Raw genomic sequence first — 18,975 nt, 5'->3', positions numbered from 1 at the left:
ATCTATCTATCTATCTATCTATCTATCTATCTATCTATCTATCTATCCATCTATCCATAAATACCTCCAACCCAAGCTTCTTTATTCTAGAACCTCCAGGAGTTGGTTTGGCTGTTTCAACAGGTTATCTCTGGTCAATTTCTTAACCTTCCTCTGTTTCTTTTCTTTTTTCCTGTGCTACCCTGGATATTGATGTATCTATAAAGATTTTCTTCCTCTGAAGAAATTAAATGTCACCTTTGAAATGTTTAGTGTGAAGTGAAACAATGTTACCCCACATCCCTTCTCTCTCTTCCATCCTGTCGGTTTTTGCTTCAGAGATCAAGAAGTATTTCCTGGATATGTTGAATTTAAATGATGATGCATCTTAAACAGTCGTCTAGGATTTGAATTTCTCATGGGGAGGTTGAAATCATTGGTATTTTATTCCTAGGTTCACTATTAGGTTTAAAGATTTAAAATCTCTCTTAGGTACTCATATACATATATATATCGATATATATATATCGATATATATATGTGTGTATGTGTGTGTATGTTTTATATATACACGCACACACACATATATGTATACTTTATTGTTAAGTTCTGTAAATTCAGGTCCACACTCACATTATCCATGAATTTCACACCGTCTAAATTTTCTTTCAACACTTATTACCCATAAGTCCTTTAATTAGTCTGGCACATGGATACATGAAAAATGTTTTTCATGAACCTCCAAATTTTCTCAATGTGGGAAATGTTTCCTAGTCATTCCGAAGTGATGACATCAGTAGCCTAAACAAGTAAAGAGCTAACATTGGGTTTTCTGTTTTAATTTTTTGTTTATTTGCAGTCTGATTTCTCCCCAGGAATGGCTTCATTTCTTTTAGGCCCTGGGTTTGTGGATTTGGGCTAACATGTATGATTGCATAAAAACATTAGCAATAACATATCACAGACACCCATTTTTTTTTTTTAATTTTCTTTTTTCTTTTTTCTTTTCTTAGGCAATAGGGGTTAACTGACTTGCCCAGGGTCACACAGCTAGTAAGTGTCAAGTGTTTGGTCTGAGGCCGGATTTGATCTCAGGTCCTCCTGACTTAAGGATTGGTGCTCTATTTTTTTTAATGTAGCATGATGTTGTAGTATGAAATTATGATATGTTAGCCATCTTGTTGTCAGAACTTAAAAAAAATCATTAAATGAGCTTTGGAGATGATTATGGTATTTATTACACTTCTCTTGGCTTCAAATGCTGACCTTTTACCTAACTACAGGCTGTTCCATATCAGCAAGTTCTGCCCACCAGGTCCCTGTACTTACAGGTACAGAAGCCAACACGTCTTCAACCTGATCATGGCTCCTACGGCATTGCTGGCATTAAAGAAGGGGTAGGTGAGTGATTTCTTTCTCAGTCCTAGACTAGAGCAGCAGGCAGCCTCAGGTCCAGATCTTTCAAATTTCACTGACACCATTTTGTCTGAGCAAACCTTTCCCAGGAGGTATAATTTTTATTCTCTTGATGGCCTTCCAATGTGGAGAGTTATTAGCGTGAAATAGATTTCTACCAAATTACTAATCTTTTCTCCAAAAGTTTCCTTTTTTTAACATCTTTATTCTGTTAATAATATTGGTATCCTCCCAGTTATTGAAACTTGAAAGCATAAAGTTATTTTTGACTCTTCCTTTTTCTCCGTGTCTAATCAGTTTCCACATTCTATTTACTGCTACAACCTCCTTTATATCAATCTCTTCCTTTTGTCTCCTCTAATTCAGGCCCACTTCACCTCTTCTTGAGCTATTGTAATAATAATTGATCTCTCCTGTTCTAGACTCTCTATGTTGTATCCAACTTTCATCTTGAGGCCCAAGTAATTAATTAGCCTAATGTCACTTATCTGCTTAAAAAACTTCATTGCTCCTCATTGCTTAGAGAATAAAGTACAAACTCCTTAGTCTGTCATTTTAAGGCCCCCTGCAGTTGGACTCCAACATAACTTTCCGACTTCATTTCATACTACTTCACACGCTTTACATTTCAGCCCAACTGGACTACTTACTTACTGTACCCCATTTTAGTCCTTCCTTCTCCCAACGTCATGCCTTTGCTCACGCCATCCTTCTGGCCTGGAAAGAAGCAGCATCTCCCTCTCCTCCCTCCTCCCTCCCACTCACCACCACAAATCTCTGCCAGATGACATCCTTTCTGCTCCTTTCAAGGCCCAACTTGTACCTTGCCTCCTCCATGGAGCTTCTTAATATGTCCATCTAGGGAGCTGCTAGGTGGCAGCTAAGTGGTGCAGTGGATAGAGCACCCGTCCAGGAGTCAGGGGGACCTGAGTTCAAATCCAGCCTTAGACACTTGACAATTACTAGCTGTGTAATACTGGGCAAGTCACTTAACCCCATTGCCTAGCCCCCCCCCCCCAAAAAAAATATGTCCATCTAGAAGTGTTTTTTCCCCCTCTCAAATTTCTTATAGTACTTTACTATGTATTAAAATGATTAAAATTTTTGTTTTAATTCTCCTACTAGATTATAAACTCCTTGAAAGTTGTGTCTGCTTTCATCTTTGTTTCTCCAGCACCTGGGATGGCATTTTGCTTATAAAGCAATTAATAAATATTTGCTGAATGATGTATGAATATTTGAAGATGGCTGAAGAACAAAATTGTTGTAGAAGAAGAAGAACTCCTTGGGAGAGCAGTTTGTAGGGTAAAGTTAAATAGAATCAGTTAATTTCTCTAACTAGTCAAAAGAAGCATTCAGCTTTAGTTCATTTAATAGCCATATAGGACATAATTGCCCAGAATTATTCAGGCAAAAATAGAGCCCAAGACATTCAGTTGAATTCTTCAGATCACCTCATTTTTTTTTTGGTGAGGCAATCAGGGTTAAGTGACTTGCTCAGGGTCACACAGCTAGTGAGTAATCATGTGTCTGAGGCTGGATTTGAACTCAGGTCCTCCAGACTCCAGGGCCAGTGCTTTGTCTACTGTACCACCTAGCTGCCCTATGGTCACCTCATTTAAAAAAATTTTTTTTTAATTTTTAGGCAGTTGGGGTTAAATGACTTGCCCAGGGTCACACAGCTAGTAAGTATCAAGTGTTTGGTCAGAGGCCGGATTTGAACTCAGGTTCTCCTGACTCCAGGGCCAGTGCTCTATCCACTGCGCCACCTAGCTGCCTCAATCACCTCATTTTAAAATGTCAATAATAATAACATGGATAGAGCACCAGTCCTGGACTCAAGAAGACCTGAGTTCAAATCTGGCCTCAGACGTTTACTAACTATGTGACCCTGGGCAAGTCATTTAATCCCAGTTGCCTTAAAAAAAAAAAAAAGATAACCCCTCCCACCCCCATAATTAAAAATGATCATCATAATAATAGCTTGTGTATATATTGAGTGCTTAGGTAAATCCGTGCTTTATGACCTCACCTGTTTTCTTTGACTCTCTTTCTCTACTAAGAGAATCACTGAAAAGATGATCTATGTTTATTGGCAAATCTCAATAGAGACACAGCCCTGCTGATGCTGCCTTAGCTTCAGGTTAGGAATGTCATATAGCAGATGTTAATTTTTTCAAGGAGTCTTCTAATTAGATTCTTCTCTGGATTACATTCATGGTATGCTGCTTTCTTATAATCCACAATGAAGACAGTGACTCCATCTTGCTGTCCTAATCCCTTCCAGCCTAAATCTGACTCTTAGTCAGTGTTCAGAGAGAGGCAAGATGATCATTTATTGGTGGTGTAGAAGAGCTTTATTCATTAGAGGAGTTTGGATTTTTCATCATTACTAGATCATAGCATAGCAACCCCTCTGAGCTGCTTCCTTAATTCCCATTCCTATGGGTAGTCCAGAGGGGTGCTGATTACTATTCTTACAATTCTAGGGGTAACTCTGAGGGGCTATATTTCTAGGATTTTGCTCAGGAGTCCCCACAAATGTACTTTCCATTAACAGCATACTAGCTTTATTTAGCTTTTCAGCAAAGGACATTTGCTAAGGTGGTATAGCAAGAAGACGAGTTATAAAACATTCCCCCCCAAACCCTTCCTTCTTCTGAATCAGTCAATGAACATTTATTGAGCACCTATTATGTGCCAAGCACTGTGCTAAGTGATGGAACATAAGGTCCCTGAGAAGAGTGGTCTCATACTTAAAATATAATGATAGCAAGGTACTGGTCTTGAGAACACACATGGCCAAAGGGTGAAATCACAGCTCCTGGTTACTCAAAGTCCTTTCTTGAGTTTGTAGAATTCTTTCCTTGAAGTTGCTGTGTTTGTCTCTGATACAGTGTTTCCTTCTGATGTCTTAGTTTCTTACAAAGGAGACAGGGAGTATAACGTTATCTCTGAGCTTCCCTCCCCATCCTGCCTACCCCCCAACTTTTTTTCTATCTGGTGCAAGCACCCCAAGGTTCTCTCAAGCTGAGTCCTCTACTGCTCTTCATTGCATGAAATTCATTGCAGAAGTTCCTCCCTGTTTAAATCTCTCAGCATTATAGTTAGCTTGTTTGGTTACCCTATCATGCTGTTGTTCCCTTCTTGACTTAGTTAAAGAGAAATTCATACTCCGAAGACATCACAGGACATAAACCATTTTGTTCACCCATTTAAAACTTCATCACTGTAACCACCCCTTTCCACTTAACATTTTGTAATTATATTATTTGAGATGGATGGTGGACCCTTACCTATATAATAATTTGAAGCTGGAAGTAACTTTAGAGGCCTTCAAATCCAATCCTTTCATTTTACAAACAAGAAAACTGAGGTTTACAGAGATTAAGTGACTTAACCAGATTAAGTATCAGAATTAAGTCATTAAGTATCTGAAGCAGGATTTGGACCCCAAGTCTTCCTGACTCCAAATCTATTACCTTGTCTACTAGGCCATACTGCCTTTAAGATTCCTTCCAATTTAAGTTTACTCAAATGGACTTGTGATCTCATCAGTGTGGAAGTTCCCTTCAGTGAGGCAGATTTCACTATCCCAGGGCCTGCCTATTCTGTGTGACTCTTGTCCATATCCTCCCATAAATTTGCCACAGGCAGTGCTTCTAGTATGCCAGGGCCTTCTTCACTTTCTCCTGACATTTCAAGGATACTGGTAGAGCACATGGGCTATCCAGCAGTTCCCTATTATCCTTAGACTTGATCAGTCTGTCTTTTTCAGTCATATCTTTTATTCCATCGTTCCTTATTATGTGGGGAGATCTAATGCATAATCAAAGTTGAAGAAAAATTCTGTATGGATAGTACCTCACTCTATCTCCATAGTTCTTTCTCTGGATGTGGATAGCATTTTGCAGCATGAGACCCTTAGAGATGTCTTAGATCCTTGCATTGCTGAGAAGAGCTAAATCTTTCAAAGTTAGTCATTGCACAACATGGCTATTACTGTGTACGACATTCTCCTAGTTCTGCTCACTTCACTCAGCATCAGTCCATATAAGTTTTTCCAGGTTTTTCTGAATTCCATCTGCTCATCATTTCTTATAGCACAATAATATTTCATTATATTTATATACCACAACTTGTTCAGCCATTCCCCAATTGATGGGTATCCCCTCAATTTCCAATTCTTTGCCACCATAGAAAGAGCTGCTATAAATATTTTTGTATATGTGGGTCCTTTTCCCATTTTTATGATCTCTTTGGGATATAGCGCTACAAGTGTTATTGCTGGGTCAAAGGGTATGCGCATTTTTATAGCCCTATGGGCATAGTTCCAAATTGCTCTCCAAAATGGTTGGATCAGCTCAAAACTCCACCAACAACGCACTAGTGTTCCAATTTTCTCACATCTTCTCCAACATTTATCATTTTCCTGTTTTGTCATGCCAATCTGTTAGGTGTGATGTGGTACCTCAGAGTTGTTTTGATTTGCATTTCTCTAATCAATAGTGATTTAGAGCATTTTTTCACATGACTATAGATAGGTTTAATTTCTTCGTCTGAAGACTGCCTGTCCATATCCTTTGACCATTTATCAATTGGGGAATAACTTGTATTCTTATAAATTTGACTTAGTTCTCTATATATTTTAGAAATGAGGCCGAAAGAAGGTATGATAGTCCAAGGGTATGAATGTAATGATAGTAATAGCAAATAAGAAAGAGAAAAAAACCGGGCCTTTCTCTTTAAATTTTTGGCATTCAGAAGCTGCCACAGTTCTACTTGGTTCCTCATGTCATTTAAGCACTTTCCTTACCCCCATTTTCATCTTACCTTGTTATCTAATGGAAAATGAAGGGAGGAAACATGAGGCGCTTACTGCTTGGGAAGGACTGTTTGCTACCAGGAGTTACATTCTTAACAACCTTTTTCCCTCCACAGTCTCTCTCTTTGCTTCTACAACCTTAGAAAAGGATTGTACCATCATCGAATCAACGAAAGAAGCTAGAGCAGTTTGTAGTCTCCATAGAGACTGGGCAAACAACCTTTCTTCCACAGCTTGTCAATGACAGTCAAGGCCCGTTTAGTGAACTTGTATGGTCTGGGGTTTTCAAAATTCCTGTTGTCTCTCCCAAAGTCAGGGGTATAAATAAAATAGAGAGAATTAGGATAGAATGTTGCCCTGAATATCTCCAAAGTGGAGAAGCTAAAAACTGAAGTGTGATAATGCTTCTGTGAATATATGCTAATAGCATTTCTTTCTTGCCTCTTTCTGACCTGATCTGCTTATCTGCCCCACCTGGATCTGATGGGAAGGGTGGGTGGGAAGTAAGTGTTTGGGAAGGGAGTGTCAATGAAACCACGAGGCTCTAAATTGATTTCCCTGTAATCCATAGAAAGATGGTTTTTTTTTTGTTGTATTTGGGTTTATTCATAATCTTTGAAAATTTTGGGGAAAAGCTTCAGTGTCCAATTTAGTTTCATGGAGTCAGCAATTTATCCTAAGGCCTGAGAAACAAGGGAAAGAGAATGATTAAGATGGGTCTGGGGGGGAGGAGTGATGAGATCATTTTTGAATTTTGAATCAGAACAAGAAAATCAGAAAAAGTGCTAAGAAAGGACTTCTTCCTCACACTGCTTTGCCTTAGTATGTCCTCATCCCCTGATAACTTTGGTGCTGTGTTTTTTGGGTTTTTAAAAATTTGTTTTTTAAACAGTAGGGGTGGCTCAGTGGAGACGGTAGGAGTTAAGCAACAGAATGAAGTATTTGTGCATGGGCAGGGGTATATGGGAACATAGAGGAAATGAACCCAGAAGGGAACCAGGACACAGAGCAGCCCCAAGTTATTCAGTAATCTTATTAACATCCTACATCCCAATATATATCTGGATAGGACAGCTAAAGGCCTGTTCCCTCGGCTAACTCAGAGGAGTTGGGTGCTGGTTGCAGCTGGAATCTACAAGTTGAAGGTCAAAAAAAAAAAAAATCTTGATTAGATAAGGACTGGGGTGGGGAGGAGAGTAGGGGAGAGCTAAGAAAGAGGTGAATGGGTGAGACCACTTCCAGCCCACTGTTGCTCTATTCAAGAACCTTCTCAAGTCCCATCTCACCTAAGACGAAGGAGGTGAGAGAAAGACCCTTGTCTCATAGATCTCCTGGATGCCCCTAGACTTAACAAACTTAACATGCTGGAAATATAACTCATTATTTCCACTCCTGGACATTCCCCACCCTCCACTCCTGCCTCTCTTCCATAGCCCCTTCAACATTCCTATTTCTGTTGATGGTACCACTACCCTCATGACCTTAGAATTGTTCTTGACTCTTGCTCACACTTCTATGTCTAATTAGTTGACAAGGCTCATCAATTCTACATCATTTCTCTCTTCCCATCTCTCCTCTCATGAAGCCACCATCCGAGTTTAGGCCCTGAAAACTTCTTCCCTGGGTTACTGTAATAGCACCTTAATTTTTCTCCTGCCTCTGGTCTTTCCACTTTCCATTCCAGCTTCTGTGTAGCTGCCAGAATAATCTTTCTAAGGCACAGGTCTAACCATGCCCTTCAAATCTCAGTTCAAATACCACCTCCCACATGAAGCCTTTCCTCATCTGCCCAGCTGCTAGTGTCTTGGGGCCCCCCCACCCCCATATTTTTTTAATTAAAAAAAATTTTTTTGCTCATATTAAGCAAAGATGGTACTGTATTAGGTTTCAGAGAAACCTAAAAAATAGGTTTCAGTTCATGCGGCACTTAGCTAGTATGACTCCCCACTCCTCCCACCCCCAATTTAAGAGGAAAATGCAATTGCAACAGATCCACAGTTCCAACATCAACAGAAGAGAGAAGAAAAAATTAATATTAAGTCTTGTTAGCATCCCAAGATGAAAGAGTTACGACTAGGCTAGTGAACATGAGACTTGAAAGCATCATAGACATTTAATTGGAAATGACCTTAAAAGCCATCTAATCCAATACCTTCAAGAGCCTTATCCTAAGATTCCACAGATACTAAATGTAAGATCTGAGATTAGAACCCACATCCTCTCACTCCAAGTCTACTTGTAATAATGTAGCTGATAGAGTCTAAGACTTGGAATCAGAAAGACACAGGTTCTAACCCTCTCTCTGACGATGGTGTGAACCTGAACTAGTCATTTACCCTCTAGGGCCACAGTTCCCTCATCTGTAAAATGAAGTGGGGCTAGAATCAATGACCTAAAGGCAGCTCAAAATCTTTGATCCTAGGCACAGTTACCATTCTGTCCCAATGGTCCCACGGAGAGGGAAAAACCTGGAGACCTTGAGCTGGACTCCCCCAAACATTGGAGCGAGCACAGGCAACATGAAGCAACTTCTGCACTTAAGTTCCCAGGAAAAGTAGTCCCTTGTATTATTTTGTACGTCCTTCTGCATGTACATATCTTTGATAATATGGCCTAAACTTCTTGAGGGCAAGGACTATTGAATTTTTTTGTTTTTTTATTCCCAGTGTCTAGAACATAATAGGTGCTTAATAAATACTTATTAATTGATTATTTGCCCAGAGGACAAAATACAAACTCTTTGGCCTGCTCACAATCTGGCACCCTCCTACCTTTCCAAGTCTTCTTACACCTTACACCATCACACACACTCTGTGATCCAATGATACCTGTCTCCTTGCTCTTGCTTGCATGAGACATTCCATCTCCACATGCCAATCATTTCCACTGACTGTCCTCCATGGCTGGAATGTTTTCCCTCATCATTTTTCCCTTTTGGCTTCCCTGTCTTCCTTCAAGTTCCAGCTAAAATTGCATCTTTTCTGAGAAGGCTTTTCTGATTCCCTTTAATGCTAGTTCTTTCCCTCTGAGGCTACCCCCAATTTATCTGTCTATATCATGATTGAACATAGTTATTATCTTCCCCTCAGACTGTGAGCTCCATGAGAGTTGTTATTCAGCCATTTCAGCCGTGTCCCCATTTGGGGTTTTCTTGGCAAAGATACTGGAGTGGTTTGCCATTTTCTTCTCTAGCTCATTTTGCAGATGAAGAAACTGAGGCAAATGAGGTAAAATGACTTGTCCAGGGTCACACAGGTAGTAAATGTCTGAGGCCAGATTAGAACTCAGATCTTCCTGTCTTTAGGGCCAGGGCTCAATCCACTGTGCCACCTAGCTGCCTTTCCTTGAGAGCAGGGGCTGTCTTTTGCCTTTCTTTATATCCTCAGCACTTAGCACAGTACCTGGCCCATTGTAGGCACTTAATAAATGCTTTTTGACTGCCTGACTGTCTTTGGCTCTCTTTGGCTCCTGCCTGTCTTTGGATCTTTTTTTCATACTTCCCTTCACAAACATTTTAGTCATTGGCTAAAATGGCCTTTTGCTAAACTTCATACTCCATCTCCTACCTTCATGCTCCCACTCCTTCTGATCCACCTCTTCGAATACTCACCTTGAAGTCCAACTCAGGTTTTGACTTCTCTCTGAAGTCTTTCCCATCTCCTTCAGTTTTTAGAGCTCTGTTCCCTCATTTTCTTGGCATTATACTTATTTGTGTACATGTACTCCTAGTAGAATAGAAGCTCCTTCAGGACATAAAGAAATACAAACAAAATATACTGTTTCTGACTTTGTATCTTAGTGCAGTACCTTGCACACAGATTCAATTCACTAGGTAGTCATTAAGTGACTGCTTTGTCAGTCTTTACTCAAGGAAAATGACATATGCATATCAGTATGTAATTTATAGGAGTAAGGCCTGGACCAGTGGTATCATTGATCTAGGGAGCTTCCAGATGATGAAATTATTTCTACTAATGAAGGTGGGCACCTTCTCTTCAACTTACAAACAGAGATGTCCTCTCTGGGGCACTGATTATTTGAGTGACTTACCCAGGGTCACACAGCCAGTACGCAGCAAAAGCAGGCCTTGAACCGAGGTCTTCCTGGCTCTTAAATCAACTCTCTATCCACTATGCCATACTGCCTCTCAGAAATACACACACACACACACACACACACACACACACACACACACACACAGATATAAAACTGGAGGATCAGGAAGACATTGAGGGATAAGACTGGAGCAGAGCCTTAAAGGGAGCTAGAAATTCTAAGAGGCAGAAGTGAAGAGGGAGAACAATCCAGGTATGGGGGGCTGGGAGGGTAGGGGAGGGCCAGCCTGTACAGAGGCGTGGTGGGGGAAGATGGAATGTCTAGTTTGGGAAACAGGAAGTAGACCATTTTGGCTGGAACATAGATTACTTCATATGAGAGTAGATTCCATGATATTAGTCTAGAATGGGAATCCTTAACTTGGGGTCTATGAACGACTTTTAAAATATTTTGATTACTATATTTCATTATAATTGGTTTCCTTTGTAATCCTATGTATTTTCTTTTCTTTTCTAAAAACAATATTCTGAGAAAGGGTCCATAGGCTTTGCCAGATTGCTAAAGGGGCGTATGGCGCACACACAAAAACCCTCATCCTGAATAGGTTGGAACCAGATTGTGAAAGGCCTTAAAGGCCAAACAAAGGCATTTGTATTTTATCCTAGAGGCAAGAGAACCGTTCTTCTTGAAGAGGGGAGTAACATGGTGAGATCTAGGATGATCAGTTTGACAGCATTATGGAGGATGGATTGGAGAGAAAAGAGGTTGGATACCAATTAGGAGACCTGTTGGACGGTCCAGGTGAGAGGTGGTGAGAGTTGTCTGAATGAAGGAGGTGCCATGAATGGGAAGAAGGGGACAGATGAAAGAGGTGCCATAGTGGTAGAATTGGTAATACCTGGCAGCTTGGATTTAGATAAAGGAAGTGAGAGGCAGCTAAAGATTATTCTGTCACTGGGATAATGATTGTGCTCTGGACAGAGATAAGGAAGTTACGAGGATGGGGAAGGGGGGAGATCATGAGTTCCGTTGTTGACACATGGAGTTGGAGATAGCAGGTGGACATGTCCAGTAGGCAGCTAGTGATGTGGGACTGAAGCTCAGGAGAAAGAGGAAGGCTGAATATGTAGATATGGAAGTCATCTACGAAGAGATAACAATTTAACCCATGGAAGGAAACTGAGACACTCAGGCTAGTGACTTGCCCAGGGTCACATAGCTATTAAATATCTGATTAGGTTTTGAACCCAGATTTTTTTCCTGACACCAAGTCCAGCACTCTAAGCTGTTAAAGGAGAGGGACTGTTACATTAAGTAACACTACAATGCGAGTTTATTTTAGGGAGAGACTGAGAGGTTAATCAGAAAGACATTGAAAAAGTGATTTTTCTAACAATTTTCTTTACAGAATCTAAGTGAGTAGGTAAGGAGCTTTAATTAATCCTGTTTTCATTGATACTCTTTTTTTTGGTTTGTTTTTTTTGAAAATTATCTGGCTTTTTTTTTTCTAAGGCAATCGGGGTTAAGTGACTTGCACAGGGTCACACAGCTAGTAAGTGTCAAGTGTCTGAGGCTGTATTTGAACTCAGGTCCTCCTGACTCCAAGGCCAGAGCTCTATTCACTGCACCACCTAGCTGCCCCTAGTTTGATATCTTTTACCTTTCAGTTCCCTAGGCTGACTTAGCATCTTTACCTGATAACAAATCCTAAATTATAATCCTATTATTATTATTATCATATTATTAGTCCTATTATTCCTAAGTAAAACTTAAAAAAAAATTTCCTTCTCCAGCTCATTTTACAGATGAGGAAACTGAGGCAAACAGGGTTTGGTGATTTGCCCAGGGTCACACAGGTAGTAAGTATCTGAGACTGGATTTGAACTCAGTTCTTTCTGACTCCAGGCCCAGCTCTCTATCCACTGTAGCTGCCCCAATAACACCAATAAAATTATTCCTAAGCAAGACTTAAAGAAACAAATCTGTTTCTCTAAATCACAAGAAACTGGACTGGAAGAGATTGGGGACCAAGTGGGAGGTGGTATCCATTAATTCACTATTAAAGAATGATTATCCAGATGATGGTGACCTGCTGTCTGAACAGAATGGGGAGTAGTGGAGGTCAAGCTTCATGATGACTAAGCATGATTAGATACAAACACAGGTTACCACTGGAAACTGTGAGGAGGGAAGATCACAGCACCTTTCCTGAAATGAGTTCTGCCTAAAGGAGAGATAGAAAGTTCTTTTCAGCAGAGGGGGATATGGACTGATTTCCTCCCCTCCCAAATTGGCAGTTAGAAAACTGTGACAGTGGAGGAAACACTGAATACAGATTTATTCCAAGAGTAAGAAGGAAAGGAGAGAAGAGGAAGAAGGAAAAGGGGAAGAGAAAAAGGAAAAAGTAAGGAATGAGGGAAGAAAGGGAGACATGAGAAAAGGTGAGATTGTCCTAGAGTAAAACAAATTCCCTAAAACAGATCAGCAAATTTCAGTTATCTGAAGCACTGATCCTGTGCACCTTCCTCTTTTTTCTACTAGTAAAAAAAAAGAAAGGAAGGTTACTCCATAAGCCACAGAATAAATGCTGCATATTCTACAGGGAATCTTGTCTTGCACCCAGGGGAATTTCTAGATTTGAAGACCTGGGCCTTTTTGTGAACCCCCTTAGGATTTTGCTTTTAGAACCTTTTCCTGAATGCCGTTTAAGAGCAGATATCTCTTCCCTTCCTTATTGTTCCAGCAGCAAAAGAAGGTAGTGGTGCAGAAAGGTCAAGTTTACCCTGATCTCAGAAATCCTGGTGATTCCAATTTGCCCGTTGCTTTTCTTCTTTTTGAAGTACCATAAAGGTTGTGGGGGTGGTCATGGGATTATGAGTCTGAACTGTTAGAAATGAAAGATTGTTAGAAATGAAAGGGGCAACAGCTCAGATTACTGGAATCATAAAGAACCTGCCCCTTTCCTAGGCATTGGGCTCCATTCTTGCACCCTCTTTAGAATTCTCAGACTGTCAGGCAGAATCTGAATATTCTTGCCATCCTTAATATGATGTCTGCTACCTCTTCTCACTCTGGAGCAAACCAGAAATTACAGGAAAAAAACCATGAACGTCCCCCTCCTCCTTTCCAGGCTTGCGTTGCTTCCAAGACAGCCAGTTTCTTTGTTTTGGCACCTTCCATCCTGTGTTTTTTGGGAAGATCTGCCTAAGGAACCCATCTCCCTCTCAATATAAGGGAAGTTGATTACTTTTAATTTATTTTTTAAAATTTTTTTAATTTAAAAAAATTTTTTTTTCCTTTAATTTCTTGAGAGGCTAATTTGGATCAGACCCTAACCCAGCTCGTATAGGAAAGCTGGGGGGAAGTTGGAAGGTAGGAGAAAAATTGAGACAAAAGGGGAGAGGAAGGGAGCTGGGATCTAAGTGGTATGGCCGAGAATGCTGGACTGAGCCAGTTAATCATTAATGTTGGGAGATTCCCATCTGTTTATCTCTCTTCTTCATCTCTTTATTTTTTTAAGCAATCAAAATATTGAGTAATTCCCCCAGTTCTCTCTTACTTTAACCCTGGAGATGACAATACCATATTCCACAGGTGGCCTTTTTTTGAGGGAACTGCCTATGAGCTTGTGGGTCTCCATAGTTCTTTTCGATCAGAGCTTTGAAGAGGGAACAGTATATGGGACCTAAGCAGCTAGATTTCTCTGCTTGTCTTTTATTTAAATTTTTTTCCTAGGAGGCTGATACAAAGAGCCAGAGTTCCCAAATGTTGTCTCTCTGTTGATTAGTATCTTCTCTGGTTTGGTCATAGACACTTCTTATGACTTTGTTACAGGGACTCTAGTCTTTGTACCCATAAGGTAGGTGCCTGGACTTCTGGATTGCCCCTTTTCTTCTTCGGAAGGTTCCAGAGCCTTGGCTGAATGAAGCTACTGTCCATACTTTGGAGTTCCATTTCCTTTGTCTTCAAAGGGATGGGAAATCCAGTTGGGTACCTGGTGGGGCGGGAGAGTGTGTGTGTGTGTGTGTGTGTGTGTGTGTGTGTGTGTGTGTGTGTGTGTGTGTGTGTGTGTGTGTGTGTGTGTATCTTTCCTTCCAGAGTGGGAGTGGCCTCTGGCTCCCAAATGAAGCCTTCCAACACTCTTGCCTCAGCTGAGTTTTTTCTGGACTGTATTTCAGTCTCAGGTTCTCTTCAAAGCCGGCAGCTCCTTCTCTCCCATGGCCAGGACCTCCAGTCACGCTACGGGCCTGAGGGTGCAGCTGCCCCCACTCTGCTTCCTCTTTCAGGCAGCCATCATCATCCTCTTTTCATTTTTTGTCCGGTACAACCATGAGACAGACTCCTCCCTCTGGCACCGAAGCAACCACAGCGATATGGACAATGACTTTTATTTTCGCTACCCAAGTGAGTTTGGGGATTCCTAGAGATTGAGGAAGGGAGGGGGTCTGTCCTCTGGGTAAAAGGAATTCGTTGGTATCTCCCACTCCCATGTGGGATATCTGTAGCTATTTCTTCCTAGGAATGGACATTCATGTGCCTGGGACCTGTCACTGTATAAACACTGTATATAATTATCTATACTAAATGAAGGAGATGTGGTGGGATGGGCAAATCAAAGGCCATTTCTCTTTGACTTTGGCATGAATTCTGTAATGCTTTGGGGGAACAGATTTATCTTCCCAATTATGTTTTGTTTGACTGATATTAAAATGAGTGTGCATTCCTGCATTCCCCATAAGCTGGGGGAAGCCAGCATGTGGTGAATATTTGGCATAAATAATCCACAAATTGGGTAGTTCATATGTAAATGATCGAGTATTTACTGTATCATGAGCTACATGTTGAGAATCTTGGCATCTAATGTTCTCAGACCTCCCCCTGCAAAACCTCCCCCAAAACCTTTACAGTTTCAGAGTGCAATAGAAAATCATTCACAGGAGTTTTTTCTTCCAGCACTTAGGTCCCATCTCCTCTTAGTGCCCAGTACACTAATGCCTGTTCATTTTAAATGCCTTTCCCATGGAGAGATAAATTCAAAAAATACTTTGAGGTCCTCGTGGTAGAAGAAAACAAAAGACTATATTCTCAGTCTCCCATCCTAAGGACTAAAGCTTCAGCCTCTGGACAGAAGCTCAGCCTGGGAATAAAGCTACTGGGCTTCTGATGCTGAACCTGTTTTGTTGTTGTTTAGGTGTTTTTTTAGATCAGTTCTCCCTGTCTCACCTAGGCTATAAATGTACTGGCCTCTCATGGGCCACAACTCATCAGCATGGAAGCCTTGGCCTGTTCCTTTCCTTACCTAGCCTCTCCTTAAACAGCCTGGTAGGCATCTGTTCCCAGGAGCTCACTGCATTGGTACCCAACTTAGTGCTGACACTTGATCAGCTTTAGCTTTACTGAAGCTCAGAACTCCTGAGCTCAAGCAATTCACTGGCTTTAGCCTACTCAACAGCAGGAACTACAGGGGTGTGCCCCTACCCCTGACCCAATCCTGTGGCCATACAACACTGCATAGGTGACTTCATCACTAGACCTTAGATTTTCCCTATCTGAAAAATTAGGAAAAAGCCTACCTCACTCCTTTCCTGGGCTGTGAGAATTTAAGAGGTATGAGTATGTAATATATAACACTCTAAGGTATTATTATCATAATTTCTCTCACCAGAATTGTCAGAACACTGATCCCCTGGAGATAAATGAAATCCAAAAGAATGAAAAAGTGTAAGGGGCAAGAATTTTCCTTAGGCATGGAAGGCCAGACCCTAAGCAACACCTGGCAAATAAGGGATGTGATAGTAAAATGATAACTCCCTTTTCTGTGAACATAATTTTTATATTAACATATATAAAAATTATATTACCACATCCCCTGAACCTCTGGCTTTGCAGACTCAACTCCTTTCCTATGCCAAAGTAACCCACCCCTGCATTTTGGGAAATTATTGACAAAGCCTAACGTCTATCCCTGTTACTAAGCCTACAATGATAGTGGTGGGTTCTCCCTCAAACACAACATACATTTATGTGAGTTACAATTGAAAGGATGGCAGTGAAATTCCTAAGCTACCTCCTCAAACCACCACCACCACCCTACCCTCTTTGTCCTGGACTTTCCAACTATGTGGACTTAGGACCTTGAGGGGTGGATTTCTTTTGAGAGAAGCTGAGAGTCCAGGGCTTTGATGGTTACCGTCCTGTACCTATCCCTACGATGTGGGTATGGACAGATGTATCCTTCGGACTCTTTCATTTGGAAGATTAAAGGGAGTTACAGTGGCTGTTGACTTATCTGTGGATTGGCCAATCCCATGTCATTGCCTCTGACTGAGGGTCTGCCACCTTCACTTAGTCTGTGCTCTTAAAATCATAGGACAGTTAAAAGGGACAGAATCCAGCCGTTCCAATATACAGATGAAGAAACCAAGGCCCCAGAGAGGTTAAGTTTAATGTAATAAACATGTATTAAATGCCTAAGAATTGTGCTAGTTCTTGGGAGAGATAGCAAAGATTAAGACAACCTTTACCTTATGACTTCATAGAAATGATCAAAATCACTATAACTTATAACTTTAGATTACTGTAACCATAGTTATGGTAATGACTATAATACAAATTAGGAGTGATGTGTGATAAGTACATAAGGGATTTAGTTACAAAGTAGTGTTCAAGTTCTAAGGACAGAAAGATCATATCTAACCAGACAGCTAGTTAGGGGTGGAGATAAAACCTCCCTACGGAAGACATCCTCCAGGGGCTTGGGTTACAGGAAATGGTGTGGCCCTGAAATGAAAGAGTTTTAGGTTAAAAGTAAGGCAAACCTTGACAGTGGAGGTCCCTGGAACCTGAAATCAGTTGCAGGGGGTGGTCGGGGATGAGGAGGCTGTAGAATCTTCTCTGAGTCGAGGAGAGGTCATTGATCTCTCGTGGCTTACATGTAGCTCTAGTAAAAAAAAAGTGAGTAAGGGAATTTTTCCAGCTTTCCAAGCCCTAACTTCCTTGCCTCTTCAGGCCTCTGTTGTCTCATTTCAAAGACCAGGCTATGGAGCAGAGCGGAGTGCAGCACCATGTTGTTCAGTTGTTTCAGTCGTGTCTGACTCTTCGTGACCCCATTTGGGGTCTTCTTGGCAAAGACACTAGAGTGGTTTGCCATTTCCTTCTCCAGCTCATTTTACAGATGAGGAAACTGAGGCAAACTGGGTTAAGTGACTTGCCCAGGCTCACACAGCTAGAAAATATGAGGTCAGATTTTAACTCAGGCCTTCCTGAGGCCAGATCTCTGTAGCTACTACCCCTACCTCAATGCTTTCATGTCACAGAAGCTCTTTGAGGGCAAAGACTATTTCTTTTTTGTCTTTATATTTCTAGAGCCTAGCACAGTGGCCTGCATATAGTAGGTACTTAATGATTGTTTGTTGAAGTGAGAATGTGGATTTGGAGCTGTCTTCTGAGAGCTGTTATACTCACTCTGATAAATGGAATGGGTATTTAGGTGTGGAGAGTGATAGCAGCCTGAGCCACTAGTTACTACACAAAGATAAGATGCCTGGTAGGGATTTTGAGAGGTTATCTTGACCATCTGCTAGCCTCCACACAAGAAGGCCTGCCTAGCCAGAGGAGAATTTTACTACGGGAAAGGATAGTCCTCAGTCACCCTATTCCAGTATATGGGTTGTAATTGAAAGAGCTTTGGGGACTGAGTTTTGATTCCAAACAAACCAATTGGTGGTGTAAATATTATCACCATTTTAAAGAAATGGGAGCACTTACTAGTCAAGCAGGAAATAGTGGCATGAACCCAGAGAGGTCAGCCCAATTATCTGAGGTCCTAGCCTCAGTGGAAATGAGAATCAAGAGTGAGTCTCCTTCACTATCTGTATACTTAGAACCATTCAGATGAACACATTCTCAAGAATAAAAAGGAATCATGAAGTGGGCCTAAGAGAAATTGTTCTTATTGACTCCTTATGTCATTTCCCACAGCAACTGTTTCAACTTTTTCCACTTTGCTTCCACTCAGACTCCAGCTCCCTCTTTTAAAGCAGATGACGTAGTCTCCTCTTAACTGAGAACTCAAACTGAGGTCATCCAATGTGAACTCTCTCAGGTTTCCCTTCTCCATTTCCAAAACTTTCCCAGTATCATCATCTACTGTATCCTCCTTCCATCTAGTTACAGAACTCATAAGGAGGTCTGTAGTGGAGAGGCCTGGGGAATCTGTGCTTTGCATTCAACATTATTATGATTTGGATAAAGGCATGCTTATCAAATTTTGCATAGGCTCTAGCTAAGAAGGATGACTAACCCATTAGATGACAGAATCGGTATCCAAAAATATCTCTGCAGGTTAGAAAACTGGACTGAGTCTAATAAGATGAAACTTGATAGAGATAAGCATAAAGCTTTATACTCAGGTTCAAGAAGTTGAATCTATAAGTACAAGATGGAGGAAACACAGCAGTTTGTCTGAAAAAGATTTTAGTGGATTACAAGATCAGAATTAGTCAACAATATTTTATGGTAGTTGCACGCCGAGAAGGGCAACCAGATTGTTGAAGAGCCTCAAAATAATGCCGTAGAAGGATCTTTTGAAAGAACTAGGAATCTTTAGTCTGGCTCATGTGGGACATGATGACTGTCTTCAGATACTTTAAAAGGGAGTCTTGAGGAAGAGGGATTTGGCTTCAAAGGCAGAATTCGGA

The 18,975-nt window shown here is 41.0% G+C and overlaps 1 protein-coding gene across 7 annotated transcripts in view; it reads left to right on the top strand.

Annotated features, from left to right (window-relative positions):
- The window catches only part of RHBG (Rh family B glycoprotein), a 57,133-nt gene that overhangs the window by 24,323 nt on the left and 13,835 nt on the right, over positions 1-18,975 (top strand). For 4 of the 7 annotated variants that reach the window (XM_027871742.1, XM_027871744.1, XM_027871743.1 and 1 more), the window contains exon 1: positions 14,390-14,680. The exons of 2 other annotated variants lie outside the window; for them this stretch is intronic. In XM_027871742.1, the coding sequence (XP_027727543.1) occupies positions 14,494-14,680 (187 nt within the window). In that variant the 5' untranslated portion in view covers positions 14,390-14,493. Of the gene's footprint in view, positions 1-11,037; positions 11,078-14,389; positions 14,681-18,975 lie in introns of those variants that run through there. One more of the 7 variants, XM_027871740.1, reaches the window with a different exon arrangement.

The sequence above is a fragment of the Vombatus ursinus genome, unplaced genomic scaffold (genome assembly GCF_900497805.2).
Source record: "Vombatus ursinus unplaced genomic scaffold, bare-nosed wombat genome assembly UNPS02014798.1, whole genome shotgun sequence".
Taxonomy (NCBI): Eukaryota; Metazoa; Chordata; class Mammalia; order Diprotodontia; family Vombatidae; genus Vombatus; species Vombatus ursinus.
Note: the sequence above shows the minus strand (reverse complement) of the source record. Positions and strands in the feature narration are given on the sequence as shown.